The following is a 15,847-nucleotide window of genomic DNA, read 5'->3' as shown; positions in this document are numbered from 1 at the left end:
TTTTTATACATCAACAGCAACTTGCCACCTAAAATTTATGATCATACTTTTTTGCCTCTTTTTTTTTAATTCCTTTTTTATATAATTATTTCCAATTTGGGTAAGGTCTTGGAGTTGGATATATGTTTTGGGTTGGATATTCTTTGATTATATTTTTTTATATTCAATTAAATGAAATTACCTTTTTTTAAACTTGATTAAAACTATTTTTAGGCTAACCGAACTATTTTGGGCTAAACATGACACGCCCCATCCAACTAGTAGGGTTGAAAAAAGTCAAAACACAACGGGACAACTGTACAGGAAATGGAAGTACTCTTCCTTATCTTTCCATAAGGAGAAAGAGACTTCTGGACACAGTTGTACCATTGTTTGATACTGTTTCCCAACAAGGTCAGATTTTTGGCTGGAGCTTGGTACATATGAGATGGGAGACAACAATATAAGTGAACTGAGAATAAACCAAGTTTCTTCAAACATTCTATACACATTCCATGAGAGGTCTCTGTAACTCCCTTCATCAATTCCATTTATATATTTACAAGAATGAGATTGAAAGAACATAAGAGTAAATGTTAACTATTGCTCCTTCAAACTATCTGATAGAGCAGGAGCTTTGCAGATGGGGCAGGCATTCTTTATCAATAACCATTTCTTGATGCAGTCCACATGGTACTCATGGCCACAGTTCTTCACTTTCCCAAGTTCCTCCTCAATCTTGTACTCTTCCTGTAAATTGCAAATGTCAACCAAATGCTGAAAAAGTTAAGAGATCCCTCGGAAGGGGATGCATTCGTGCACACACATAGATATCAATTAAAAAACTCATATTTTAGGAACATGGACTGCCCAAATGATACCACAACCCACAAACCCCACTGAGAGTGGGTCAGCCATCTAGATTGTGACATGAATCAAAAAATAATTTGCTAATTTCTTCGAGCAAACAAGGTAAACTGCTATTCAAGAAGCAAATGGAACCAATAAGATTAAGCCAGGGCCCAATACTTGATAAATCACACCCAATAAGATTAAGCCATTAAAAATCATATATGAATCTAATCTAGAAATAACATATCCAGATATAGTTTTTATATACATAACTATGTATGCATCTAACTGGGTGCATGTCTATACTAAACTCAAATTTTGGACCACAGAAAATTTAATTTGGAATATTAAGAGCCCTCAACCTCAAGAAAAAAAATATATATATCTACGCTGTGTTACGGTAATATTCAAATGTAGTACCCTTGATGTTTATTCAGCCCAACAAAAAAAAAATCCAAGCAACCTGTCCAAATTCAAGCTGTTGCAAGACTTTTAAACATATTCACATTTCTCTATCATTATGGACTGGAACAATTTCAAAAAAAAAAAATAGCATGGCTCAAAATCATTAACCATAGTAATTTAAACTATATGAAAAAATTTCACAAACTCCATCTATTATCATGAGTAGCCATACTTTTGGGTCTAAATCTCAAATGCATGCCACTCCTAATCAAAGAGACGGCCAGACGGGAACAGTAAAATACTTACAAGGCAAATAGCACAGCGGTCCTCCAGGATAAGTTCTGATGAAGAATATGGTGTCTCCATCAAACACTTTGAAATCATATTCTCGGACAAGCCAGTGCTTACATGCCCTATTCTTTCTCCTAGAGCAAGTAGTTCCTGCCCGAAGCCAATAATTTATAGTCAACAGAAGCTGGGACAATCCAAAAGACAACAAGGAGATAGATGAAGTAATAATTACCTCATAATTCATGTTATCAACATCAAGCCTCATGTCCCTATACCGATCAATCAAATTTCTGGAGCCATACACAGGTGAGTGATCAGCCATCATTATAGCCTGCAAATATGACAAGTACATGTCATCACATGATAAATTACCATAAGAGCTGCTACATATCCAGTTTGCATGATGCCACCAAATAAGCAGAACAAGTATCTGGCTTGTAGAGAGTCAGTATCTTGGCAAGATATGTAGGTGAGAGCCATTGAACACGGGGGGGGGGGGGAAACCACATTGAAGCTTGGGGGGGGGGCCATACCCCCCCCCCCCAAAACTTCTCAAATATTAGTTTTTTACCTCCAAATTTACTCCCCCCAAACTTCCTAAATATTAGATTTTTACCCCTAAATTTACTTAGTTTTCAAAAGATATGAAGTTGGCCCCCTAAACAATTCTTATTTCTTGTATGACACTTCTAAATTGGTTCAATTTTTATATTTATTATTATCCCCCCCCCCCCCAAAAAAAAAAAAAATTCATAAAAGCTCAGTCTCAAAACATCCTTCAAGGACTTGGTTCAACCAACAAGAAGGATCTAAAAACTGAAATGAAGTCATAACATGGCTAAACTCACTAAACCATGATGACTTGCTTCAATTTTATGCGGTATGTGACAGAAGGCTAATGACAATATCTCCAACTCACCATTATAATATTTTGAGAAGAAATTCCTAAAGTTTTTATGTTAAGATTTCTCAACCTCCTTTTAACTGTACACAATCAGTAAAGCACATGCTTTATCAATAGAAAAAGAAAAAGTAAATCAAGGAACTGTTCCACAGACCAAAAGGACAAAACAAGGTGTATTCCAAAATACATGTCCCAGCAAAGATCCCATCAAGAGATTAAAAATCTGAAAAAGGTAAGCCATAAAAAACAGCCCCCCACAATCCTTAGCCTTTGCATCCTTCCCATCAAATATAACAAAGACTTCTCCTTGCCCCCTTTCTGCACAGGTATCAACGTGTATAACAAGCATGTACATCTTAGCATGGTCATAATTACATTACTCTGTCTTGAATACATATCCATGACAAAGTCCTTGTTAGATGGCTTTTGATCCAATCAGCACAACCATCCGATTAATGATAAATATTGGGGGGGGGGACTATGATAAAATTATACAGGTAAAGGATTAAGAATGATATCATATCGGTTCTAGGACTCAGAAATCTCCAAAGTGGAAACCATGAAGCTCAAAACCTATCAGTTCAGTGATTGCCAAATGTCATAATCCAGTGGTTGTACCAGATCTTGCTCCCTTCATAGCACATGTAAAACTTGAAAAATGATAATTACTCACCTCAGGTCCCATTCTATCATGTGCATCCGCAGCATTAGAAAGTGATTTGAATCTCTCATTCGCTATCCTTGACCTTCCGTCCCAATGAGTATTACGCCAGCCTCTGCCAGACGATGACCTTGAATATCTGTAAGAGAAAGGTTCTGAGAGAAGCTGAAGACCATTTTCAGAGTGAGCTGCTTCATGTCCCAATTGGGAGAAACTTGGACTGGCTCTATATGAAGATGTAGCTCTTCGAGAGTAATTACCATGACCTTCACATGTGGTCTGCGCATAGATACCATGAGGATATTGTGGAGGTGATGGAAAGGGATTTCTGCTTGGTATGGAATTAAGGTGTAAATGACCAATATCTGCAGTACTTGCTCCAACAAGATACTGATTCCTCTCATGGCTCATTCCATTGATTTCTGAAATTATAAATGGTCAATTCTCATAACAGTGGCATAAATGTGAAGAAGAGTAATAATTATATCTTAACTGACCTGGCCATTGTTTTCTGGAATTATAATAAATAAGTTGGTAAATTCTCAGAAGAGTGGCATAATATGATAGTGAAGAAGAATAATTATATTTATGTCTTAACTGACCTGAAGCCAGAAACCTTCCGTATGCAGCAGGAGGTGGAGTGGAATGGTTCTGATTATGAGTGTTTACATCAACATTTGTATAAGTAATGTCTAGTCTTCCAGATTGGCTGGCCGAATGAGTCACTGGATGGTAATGATGAGAAGATTGATTTGATATGTAAGTTCTCCCTATGGTGGGTTCCAAATCCAGTCTAGATCGGCTTCTCACATTCCTTAGAGAATCTTCACTGCCAAACAGGGGGCTGCCACCCCTGTAGGGAGGGAAGCAAATGGAACTTGAAGTATAGTTTTGACAGTCTGAAGTTGATTTCCCTGGATGAGATTCAGAAGAACCAGAGGAACTTCCAGCAACGTAAAATCTGCTTGTGCTGCCTCTATCACAGGCTAAAGAAAGTCCAGGGCTTTTTCTTTTGAAAGGACTTCTTCCAGTGCCCATTGTAGGATCTAATACACCACCTTGCACTTCTTGGATGTTGTGCCCATTATAGTAACTTAAATGAGCATGGCTGGCACTATTCTCCGGGTGCAGATAAGCTGAAGAATGTGGAAAGGGATCACATGATGATCCTGAATCAGCCACTGGAATATGTGGACCTTCCACTCTAACACCAGAGAAGGAATGTTGAACAGGCCTGCATTCCAAGTTCCGGTAAGAGGCACAGTATACTCCACTCATCAGTGCATTTTCCATTGGATAAATGATAGAACCATTTTCTGGAGCAACAGCCCTTCCTGCTATACAAATTATAAAATGAAAAATGGTCATTTCCACAATATGAGTGGCAGAAATATAAATAACTATTACTAGCAAGGAAACAGATCATTTAGGAATTTCTGAGGTTGAACATTACAGTAAAATGGAAGGGAAACATGCTGGAGAACTCCAGATTATACAGAAATTAAGTTGGAATCAGACATTCAATCATAATTGCACCAAATTAGGAGAGTTCAAAATACTCAAGATGAAAAAACTTATTCAATGGTCACTGCTAATTGCTTTTCATCCCGCACTTTACTATCCATGTCTGGAGAAAATCTAGTATATTTTTTAGATGCTGGCAGCAACATTCAATCAAATTATGAAGTAATCACCAAAGAAAAAGAAATATCCATTGGATAATTGGACATAATACATATAAAACATTCATAGCTCCAGTACCCATATGAATGTAAGACTGTTCAGCAGTTCCACGACTATGATGAAAGTCTTGGTCCATCTCAAACTCAGGCATTTGCAATGAGTTGGAAAAGTGCCTATGTCCCATATCCCCTTAAAAAGGACAAAATGATTCAAATCTGGAGTTAGGAAACAGCACCGACCTGCATACAAGCATAAGAGTCTGAAGGTTCAATTAAAAAGCATATATATTTACATAAAGAAATTCCGCAAATATAGACATACATAAATGCATGCATGCATGAATACATGTATGAGTGTGTGTATGCAGTCTTATTATATATATTGCATGTATGTATGCCCATATCATTTACCAAGCTAAGCATTTGCATATTTATATACTAATTTTGTAATAGATTAGAAGTATTATTGGACCAGCTATGCTCACGGAAGTTGGCATAATCACAAATCATTGCCCTTTAAACTAACACTACAAGGCTGAGGCCAAAGAAGGTTTCTATACTTAGAGATATTAGGAACCATTTAAAATAATATTGCACAGATACAATAGGGGGGGAAAGGAAGAAAGAAAACCACATAATCCCTCACAACATTGAGGAACCATACCAGCAAAAGAAATATTCATATACACCACATCTACACCATTAATAATTGTTCCAAATATTTTCCCCATTTGCAATTTAGCAAGGCATAATCTCTCTTTACAACATGAGCAATTTTTCTTGAAGAAAAATAAAGATACTAAAAACTACATTTTTTTAACTTGACCTTTAAATTATTGAAATGGATCAAACATTCTGCCACTTCTCACTGATCTACATGTTAACATAGAACAATGCAACAATTTAAATGAATGCAAAATACATTGCTATTTCCTTGTTAAACAAGCAATACACCAAACTGTCTATGACTGCAACTTATACCAAAATCAATTACGTATATCTTGTATGACCAAAGAACCTTTTTCTGTGTATAACTGAGATAACAAGTGACTGCTATGATTGTTTAAGCACAACAATATTACTCGATACACAAGTACGTAATTCAGTAATTGTAAAAGACACTTTCAAATACACCACTTAGCTCAGCTGTCTTCTAGTATTATATCAAACCTCTACACCTTTAGAAATCAAAATTATCAAATTAGGAAAAGTTTTTCTGCCTATCAAAGACAAAGTATGGAACTGCTTCAGATTAAGGTGCTTGTTAAGTCTTTGAAACAAATCATGATGAACTTTTGTAGCTATAATCTTGAAATGCACGACACAGATCATGACCAGAAATTGATTCTTCAAAGGGTAATGAAATTCTATCACCCATAGTGAAATGGACAACAGCAGATGGGCTTCATAAAACTAGCCATAAAGAGCTATATGGACTTGCCAAAAAGATACTGCTTCATCTTCTTAGAACTTCTATGATGTCCCCATACCTACCATTGTACAATTATATTATTACAATAACAGCCTTTCAGGATATCACCAGCACTAAAAGCAACTCAGGCTATTCATCTTCCTCATTGAACCCACATCAACACTTCCTCAACCTCATCAGTCATCAACACCTTCACTGGCATCAAAACTATTGCACTTTAAACTAAAAGGCATGCTGGTTCTCTCCATCTAATCAGTAACAACTGTCCCTCTGACCTCCATTCGTAAACTATAAAAAGGTGTGCACAAGGTTCATACTTCAGCAGGGTCTGGGAGAGGTGGTAGTTTAGCAGCCTTATTCCCAATTTTGGGGAGGCTGATTCCCAGTCTATTTGCCAACTACACTACAAGAAAATTATAAACACTTTTATGGATGAAAAGTAACAGGAAACTTTATCATTATGAGTAAAAGCAATTTTTATATCACAAAATCGTAGGAAAATTAAAACTGCAATATGATAGAGAAATGAGAGTGCTAGCAGATGCACCATCTTCAATCTCATACAGTTGATAGCAATGTAGTCAGCATATTCATTTGGTTGCACCCCACTTCATAATCTCCACTTAATGCAGCAAGAACTTGAGGTATCACCTATATCCAATGGGCAAAATTAAGTTTATCTCAGTATATGTAAATCAGAGAGCTATCGAGTGCACCATCTTAAATCTTGTACACCACATCAAAATGCAGTCAGCATATTCATTAGGTTGTACCCCACTTCATAATCTCCACTTAATGCAGCAAGAACTTAAGGAATTACCAATGCCCGATAGGCAAAATATCCAGACTCACAGTAACAAGCCCATGTTGCAATAGTTTCTGCATGTTGAGCAAGGAATTATAAAGACTCTCCTGCAACTGAAAATAATATACCATCTAAGAATCACTAGGCTCCTCCAGCACAAGGTTGATTTTAGGACAAAATTACAGCTCTCTCTCTCTCTCTCTCTCTCTCTCTCTTTATATACAAAATTTTCAATATTCAGATTCTTTTTCCTCTGTAGCTCAATGAGACCAAACTTAATATGCTTCAGATGAATGCTGATAAAGATAAAAGGTTTCAGATGAATGCTAATAAAGTGGAAAGTTTAACTAGCTATTTACCAGATATGGTTACCCATTCATTGCCCATTAACTGATAAATCAGACAATTGGATTCTTTTGAAGTCTCTGTTACGACATCAAGAAACCTCTCTAAAGTAACTGAAAAAATATGAAAGCAACACAATGGGCAAGGGTACATAAACTAGTTGAAAATATGAAGTGGTATCAATGCATGAGTCCTTAGTGACAACTCATATATTGTGCTCCATGGAATGAGAAGGGGAGAGGAAGAGAGAGAAATCAGAAAATAATTTTTTTATCCAATCCATTCCATACATATGGGAGAAGATTTACAAAATATTGCAAAGAATATTCTAATAATGATAGTTGGTAGGGACACCTTACCAATAGCATCCTCTAGAATAGTTCAGAACAGGGACACCTCACAAATGTCATCTTTCTAGTAGGACAATTCTTTCTCTTTCTAATGAATTAAGAAAATGAGCTGTTTTCAGTATTCAACCCTCACCCAATCCATTCCAAATATAAAGGAGAAGATTTAAAAAAATATTAAAAAGAATATCTTGATAATAACAGTTTGTAGGGTGCATATATGTCATACACACCCACCTTGGAACAAAATAGGCTCTAATCAACTCCTACACAATGACTTTGTAAGGACATCAATAAGATGGTCTTCAAATCTCACAAATGGTGTAGCTATTTCTCCACTTAGTATCTTGTCTAGTATGAGATGGAAATTTTCTTCTACATGCTTGGTAACACAAGATTGGAAACAATGTGTACCACGGCTTGATTATCGCAGTATAATGGGATGGATTAGGTATTGAGAAGCCAACCTACAGAAGAAAGAGTGGTGGTAACCATGTTATCTCACTAGTACTGTGTCATCACTTTGTATTATGCTTCTGCACTCGATTAGGCAAGTACATTTTCCTTCTTACTTTCCACATTCTAAGGTTTCCTCCCAAGAAGGCAAGGAGATACACCGACAATTAGTGATACAATTGAGGCTCCAAAATAGAACTTAAAATTAATGAAATTTTGTATGTTCTCTTAACAGGAAAATGAAAGCAGTGGAAAAATAAGACGAACATTCTTTTTCTTTTCTTTGTTAATATAAGTAAATACTGCTTCATTGAAGAAAACAAAAATTACACAAGGAACCAAAGCACACAGGGAGTGTGCTGAGGAACCAGCACAAAAGCAAAATTAGGAAGCATGAAAATTACAACTATCAAGAAAATAAGACGAACATTCTTATAAGAAAATATTTGAAGAGAATGAAAGATCGATTCATGAGTTGAAAGCTTCTTTCAGACTTTTTTTGAATGGGCAAATGCTTCTGGTGTTCTTACTTTTAAATTATTTGCCAGATTTTCTTGATTTTTGTACTTTCATTGTTATTTAGTTTATATTTTCTGTTGTCTCTATAGCACAGTACCTGTGTGCCTTATTTTCATTGTATTTTCTTATTTCAATTTTCAATGAATTTTTTTACTTATCAATATATATATATATATATATATATACACTACTCTAAGAATAATGATTAAATGATTAAATTCAAGATTCTGATAGTGACAGCTAATAAGGACATCTCACAAATAGTATCTTCTAGAAGAGTCTAGAATAGGAATACCTCACCAATGGTATCGTTCTAGAAGGGTACAATTCTTTCTTTTTCTAAAAGGAGATATACATAGGAAAGAAAAACATCAGAATTGCTGAAATAGCATGGTGGAAACCACCTAACCGTACGGGAGAGTTGAGAAATTCACCAAAATATAAGTATTGTTACTACCTTCATTTTGCCTTCATGGAGCCCTTAAAGAGAAATAATATTGCAGGACCCTCTTACATGAATCAATTCTGAACATGTGTGCACATGAAGAGAAAAATATGGATCTCTTGCCCTGTTGGATTCTTCCATATGCGTAACATGAGAGGACTTGATATCACATATGCATGGAACATTGGAACAATAAGCAAAAATTCATAATCCAAGACCATTAAGGAAGCCATTTTCACTACAAAAAATATGACGTTCATATCACAGGCTAACCATTTTATTCTAATTGCTGTAAAACATAAGGGGGGATAAGTAATCTAGTTGCTGTATAATATCTTGAGATGTGAGCCTCTTTTTGATCATGTAAAACATTAATTGACCTCACATGGTCAGTTTATTTTCCAGGAGTGGGCTCATGCACACAGCTTTTCTAAACACAATAAGATAAACTTAGAAGTCATAAAAAGAAATTTCATAAATATTCAACAGATTATAGTCCTGTATTCAATTTCAATGTAGCATCTGTATTCAATGTAACTTTCTTAAAATAACACGACTTCAAAGGTAAATAATAGTCCAATTGGAGGGGGTTTCTTGCCCTTTTTCTTTCTGTTATTTAACTGCCCTTTCTAGAAACCAATGATTCTGTTTGGTGTGTTTAGTAAAATCCATGTAATTCACTTTATTCTTTCAGTTTCCTCTTCTATCAGCTTTATTTAAATAGCACAGTTGTTCCTCCACACAACTCATGATTTTTAATTTAGAGGCTTTAGTCCAATCTAACAAGAGATAAAATATAGAGAAAACAAAAAAATTTATTTGAAGAAAAAGGTACAAAGTACAAAAGCTGAGAAGCATAACTCAACCTGCAACCTGAGATCAAGAAGATGTACAGGCCAAGTACAAGGACACTCATCAAGCTACAAAGGTTTGTGATTGATATAGAATTCTAACAATATAGTGCTCCTTTTGCAAAAACATAGAAAGCAAAAATGAAATTAAAAAGGAAAAAGTAAAAAACTTATTCATCCACATATGTTATAATACAATGAAATTAGTAGACCAAAACTCTCAAAAAATGCAATTGTCCATCAACTCGTGGATGTATCTGCAGGGGCCTTAGGAACATCTAATACCATCTGATCAAAATTGCAGCACCCCTTTACCCTAAATCCCATCAAGCTTCTAACCTTTGCCTCTCTCTATGCCCCCAAAAGAATGCTATAAGGTCCACTAGCAACCAAACCTGCATGTCTAATAAAATAATGACAATGGCCTGTTGTTTCTCTCCATACAGCATCAATTCCAACAGGCCCAAGGTTAGAGAGAAAGCACCCAAGTAAAAATTTGTAAAGAAAGCAGAAGACAAGTATCAGCCACTAAAAATGTCTAATCCTTTCCATATATTTACTTCAAATTTAACACTGGTTTTTATCACTATATATACTTGGTATCACAACATGCTATCCTTCCTACATTCACGTGACAATTTTTCCCAAACTTCTTTATCTCATTAACATCCTAGTTTGGTTCATTAAGCCCCTTCCCATTATGGCATTTAGATGCTGATTGAATCCCTTGCTCTCCTTCCAAATTTCATCTAACCCAACAGCTATCATATTCTATAACAGAAATTTCTATTGGAATTTCAAATTACAAAATTGAAGGACCACATTAATTAGAGAATTAACATAGAAAGCTGAAGGACTTTGTAATTTTGTACATTGCACAAAAACCACAAATGAAGAAGAGCTATCTCAAAGAATTCAACACATTCTTGACCCAAAAATATAAATCAAGAATTCAATATTTCATGCAAAACAATTTTTGTCGTGATTTTTTTAACAAAAACTTAGAGCCTGTTTGGTCATCCAACTTTTTTTTTTTCTAAACTTAGAAAACTGTTTCTAAAAATTGTATTTGAAACCAATTCTCCAAACAAAATTTTGGCATGATTTGTGTTTGGCTCCTATTTTTTAAACAAGTTTTCAAAAATAGAAAACAAAAATATTGTTTTTTTTTTTTTTTTTGATAGGTAACGAAAAAATTTTATTAAGAAAAATAGTCAACCCGAGTACATTGGAGATGTACTGTGGGGGCAAAAATCAAGAACCAAAATTACAATGATCAAGTAAAGCAAGAAGAGAAAAACAAGAACAATGCGACAAAGCCACACTCCAAACAAGGAGAGTATGCACGAAGAAAGACTTAATCTCTAGTAACGAGCGCTCACATCCCTCAAAGCATCTAGCATTCCTTTCTCTCCAAATACACCACATCAAGCAATGCGGCACAAGTCTCCAAAAAACTATATTGCGATGTCGTCCTAATTTACCTTGCCAAGACTCAAACGCCTCAAGTACCTTAAGTGGCATAACCCAATGGAGGAAAAGTATACTTGCTGAGTTTGAGTGAGACAACACATGTGTGGGCCCAACAAATTTTCGGTTTATTTAGAACATTGCCACTGAATTTAGTTCTCAATTGTCAAAAAACACCCAAAAAAAATTTCCTACTTTTTTGTTTTACAGAGTGAAAAACGGATTCAGTTTAGAAAATGAAAACAAAAAACACTTGCCAAACAACTATCATGCTAGTGGGGCCCATGATTTTTAGAAAACAAAAAACAGGCTGAAAATGGTGTAACCAAATAGGCTCTTACTTTTTTTCCTCAAAAGAATCATATAAGTATATAATACTCATACGTCAACTAGTTTTTTTGGAAATGCAGAAACATTTGGCCTATTGGAATGTTTGCACATCAATTCATGATGGAGGTTTGGGAATTAAGAGGCTGCTGGTTTTTAATCAAGCACTTCTTGGATTTTTTTTATAAATTTAATAAAAAAGGGTGTAGCCCAAGTACACTGGGAGTATAAAAAAGGGAGAACCTAAAAGAGAAAACAAAGTACAAGGAAAATCAACTAAGGCACAATTTTTCCATAAAATCTACAAGATCTGAAGCAGAAGATGACCTAGCAGCTTGCTTCCACTAGAAAAGAGTTCCCATAAACTGAAATTTCAGCTGGATTCTCAAAAATTCTTTACTTTTAAATGTACACATTCATTTCTCTCCAAATATCCACATCAAACATGAAGGAATACCCCCTCCCCCGGGCCAAATTTCAGCATGCACCTTTTGGCTACATAAACCTGTCCAATAGGTAAGTAAACCCAACACCATCCTAGGCATTGCCCAACTCAACCCTAATAAGCACAATACAAAACCCCATAACCCCCCAGCTACCCCAACAGAGTAGAAAGAGATTACCTATAGTGTCTCCATCAGATTTACACTTCTCGGTGCTCTAATGTTGTTAGAGGGCCTTACAAAGTGAGTCTTTGGGGCAAAATCAGAAGAGATTAGCATAACCTTTTGAAAATTTTCAAATTTGAGGTGGGTACAAGTTCCAAAATTCATTTTTCACATACTATTTAGAATGGGGATACTATGCTGAAGGAAACGTATCCTGCACTTTCCTTAATTGCTAAGAACAGAGACACCAGGTTGATTGGTTATTTAGAAAATCACAATGCATCCACTTATTCAAACCCAATATTCTCCTGAGCAATTCATGATAGGGAGTTAGAATCTATAGAGCACATTTTGGATTATTTATGAGCGATCAAGATAGGATGGGAGGAGGAAGACAAAATGGTTTGGGGAAAAGAATCATGGTTTTCAAGTGAAGAGCTACTACAAGGCATTGAAAAGAGAAGGGAGGAAGCATTTGCCACAGCAAACTAGCAAAGTATAAGGAAGGTTCATATCCTGCTCAGAGTGGCTTTTTTCTCTTGGAGTGCAATATTGGGGAAAATCTTGACAACAAATAATCTAAGAAAGCAGGGGATAATTATTCTGGATTAATGTTATATGTGTTAGCAATGGGGAGCAGAGGCCCATCTTTTTTTACATTATGTCATTGCCCGGGAAATGTGGTTACAAATTATCATCTTTGTTAGGTGTTAGTTCAGTAATGCCTAATTATGTGCTTGTTTATTGTCTTGTTGGACAGGGAATTTTGGACAGAGGACTAAAGGCAAAATTTGGAAGACTATTCCACTATGCTTAATGTGGTGCATATGAAGAGAAAGGAATACTCGTTGCTTTGGGGAAAAGGAGCTACCAGGGACAAAATTGAAATTATTTTTAAGGCATTATATAATGAGTGGACTTCAACTTCAAATTCACCCTCCATTCTGCACTTGTTAGAGTTCTTGGATCACAATAATTTTGATATATATATTTGGTTCTTAGTTAGCAGAAAATATTTGCAATATTGGAGCACACAATGGGTACTTGAATCATACAAAGTTGTCCAATTAGACAACAACAACAACAACAACAACAACAACAACAACAAAGCCTTAGTCTCAAAATTTTGAGGTCGGTTATGGATCCTAAACATGTTAGTTAGGGTCAGCCAAATGTATTATTTTCCTCCACTCTATTCTATCTAAAGACATACTCTATATTACTTCCTTAATTGACATGTCCTTTTTTATTTAATAACAAAAACAAAAACAAACAAACAGAAAAACAACAACAACATCAAAGCCTTAGTCTCAAAATGTTGGCATTGGTTATGGATCCTCAACGTGTCAGCTAGGGTCGGCCATATGTAATCTTTTCCTCAATTCTATTCTATCCGAAATCATACTCTCCATTACTTCTTTAATTGACATGTCTTTTTTTATTAGACATAGACAAAAAATTTAAATAAAGTTATTGAGTGAAATAATGATCCTAAGATGAATGCATTGAGAAACAAAACAAGCTAGGAGAATCAAAAGGTAGAACAAGGTACAAAAAAAGAAATGACTAGAGATCAACACAGAACCCAAAAAAATATACAATCCATAAATTGTAAAACAAGTAAGTCTACATTCCAAACTTCTCCAAGAAACTCTGAAATTGAAAGGACAAAAAAACTTGCACTCTAAGAAACCCTTTGATGTAGAAGATGAATCACCTTCTTCTCTGGCATTCCAAAATTGTAACACAGAAGATGCAACACCCTTTGATGTAGAAGATGCAACACAGAACCCAAAAAAAAAATACAATCCATAAATTGTAAAACAAGTAAGCCTACATTCCAAACTTCTCCAAGAAACTCTGAAATTGAAAGGACAAAAAAACTTGCACTCTAAGAAACCCTTTGATGTAGAAGATGCATCACCTTCTTCTCTGGCAGAAAGGAAAAACCTACTAAAACAACAAAATCTATAGTGCAAACCTAAGGGCTTGAGCTTCTTGGGGGTACAAAGATTGAACCCATCAAGTAAATTTATGCTTCTTCCTGGTTTCTTCTAAAGAAATCATTAAAACAAAATAGAAGCACCCTTTGATAATGACCACTCTATTATGACTAAACTACAACAATTGAATACAAGCATCATACAAAACTTTGCTACAACACAAAATCAATTGCCAAAAAAAAAAAAAAAGGAATTACATTAACAAAACCATTTAATTTAGAAAAAAAAAAATGATCAATTTGTTAATGATTTTATGGTTTACAGATTATAAATCCAAAAGAAAAACACAGATAGTTAACGGCAACGGAAACTATCTGAGTTTTTACTTATTAAATAAAAATAAATAAATAAAATAACAGATTAAATTGGAAATTCAAAAACTTATTTATTTCTTTTACTTCTATTATTATTATTATCGATTATAAATCAATTTTTTGAAAATGAAAAAAAAAAAAAATTCCTTTGTGTGAAACTAGAAAGGCGAGCTTTAAAAAACACAAAAAGCAAACATAAATAAAACAAGAAAAGTAAAAATTAAAACAAAAACTAGGAAAATTATGATCAGACTGTCTCTCCTTAAACTGGATCATAATCAATAATTAGTGATAATGCAAGCAGATTAAGAGTTAGATTCTGTGAATGTGATCAAGCACCGCATGCATGATCGGAAAAAGTTGTGAATGTGTGCCGGAGACGGAGAGCATACCTTAGACGTTGGATTTAACGTTGACTCCTGATGGTCAAAGAATCGAACGGCTCAGAGAGAGAGAGAGAGAGAGGTGATATACGAACCTTTCCCGAGAGAAAGAGAAGGGAGAGGTGGTTGTTGGTTTTGAGACGAAAAAGGAAGGAATTGAATAAACAAACCGTACGTATAAGAAGTGAAAAAGAGAACGAATTGGGAGGGAATAAAGTAGGGAGTATGATCGGGTGCTTTTCGTGTAAAGCAACCAGATTATTAAATAACGAATAATGCTGGTATCACATCAAGGACATGCCTTTTGTCCCGTGCATAATATGCACGCTTTGATTCGGGTACGTGTCAAAATTTATAACTCTGTCACGATTTGTTCACCTTGGTACCAAACTTTTCTGACTCAGACTCATACTCAGACTGTTCATTGAACCGTAAGAATGAGTAATTAAAGATTTTTGAGGTCGAATCGAAATCGAACCGTAATAACGTTATAATTAATTTAATAATTAATTAAAGCCTAAATATAGATATTAAATTTATAAAACTAGTAAAATTGACAATATATTTATATATGTGAAGAAAATTTAATAATTTTCAAGTATATATTTAATAATTAAATAAGAAAGTTAATAAAATAAAATAATAACCATGAAAACATTAAAATTTATGATTAATTTTTAAAGTAAAATTGAATATCTTTAAAGGATTTTGATTTTAATTTTTTTTTTTAATTCCTTGTAAGAAATGAATAATTTAATTAAGTAGAAT

General features: G+C 34.8%; 1 protein-coding gene across 9 annotated transcripts; it reads right to left on the bottom strand.

Moving 5' to 3' along the window:
- Positions 1-433: 433 nt before the first annotated feature.
- LOC115954565 (probable E3 ubiquitin-protein ligase RHG1A) lies at positions 434-15,332 on the bottom strand. Of its 9 annotated transcripts, none has more exons than XM_031072454.1 (8): positions 15,089-15,332; positions 9,136-9,282; positions 4,854-5,014; positions 3,695-4,429; positions 3,105-3,514; positions 1,760-1,858; positions 1,543-1,677; positions 444-729 (listed from the first exon to the last, which is right to left on the bottom strand). In XM_031072454.1, the coding sequence occupies exons 3-8, from the start codon at positions 4,957-4,959 to the stop codon at positions 580-582; spliced, it is 1,635 nt and encodes a 544-aa protein (XP_030928314.1). In that variant the 5' UTR covers positions 4,960-5,014; positions 9,136-9,282; positions 15,089-15,332; the 3' UTR covers positions 444-579. The 9 variants fall into 9 exon arrangements, with proteins under 9 accessions (XP_030928307.1, XP_030928314.1, XP_030928313.1 ...); XM_031072453.1 differs by lacking the exon at positions 9,136-9,282 and adding an exon at positions 6,754-6,857; XM_031072449.1 differs by lacking the exons at positions 9,136-9,282; positions 15,089-15,332 and adding exons at positions 7,716-7,794; positions 7,941-8,842.
- Between the last annotated feature and the right edge of the window lie 515 nt (positions 15,333-15,847).

This window comes from Quercus lobata, chromosome 8 (assembly GCF_001633185.2).
Source record: "Quercus lobata isolate SW786 chromosome 8, ValleyOak3.0 Primary Assembly, whole genome shotgun sequence".
Lineage (NCBI taxonomy): Eukaryota > Viridiplantae > Streptophyta > Magnoliopsida > Fagales > Fagaceae > Quercus > Quercus lobata.
The sequence above is the reverse complement of the archived record's forward strand: the minus strand, read 5'-3'. Positions and strand labels throughout refer to the sequence as shown.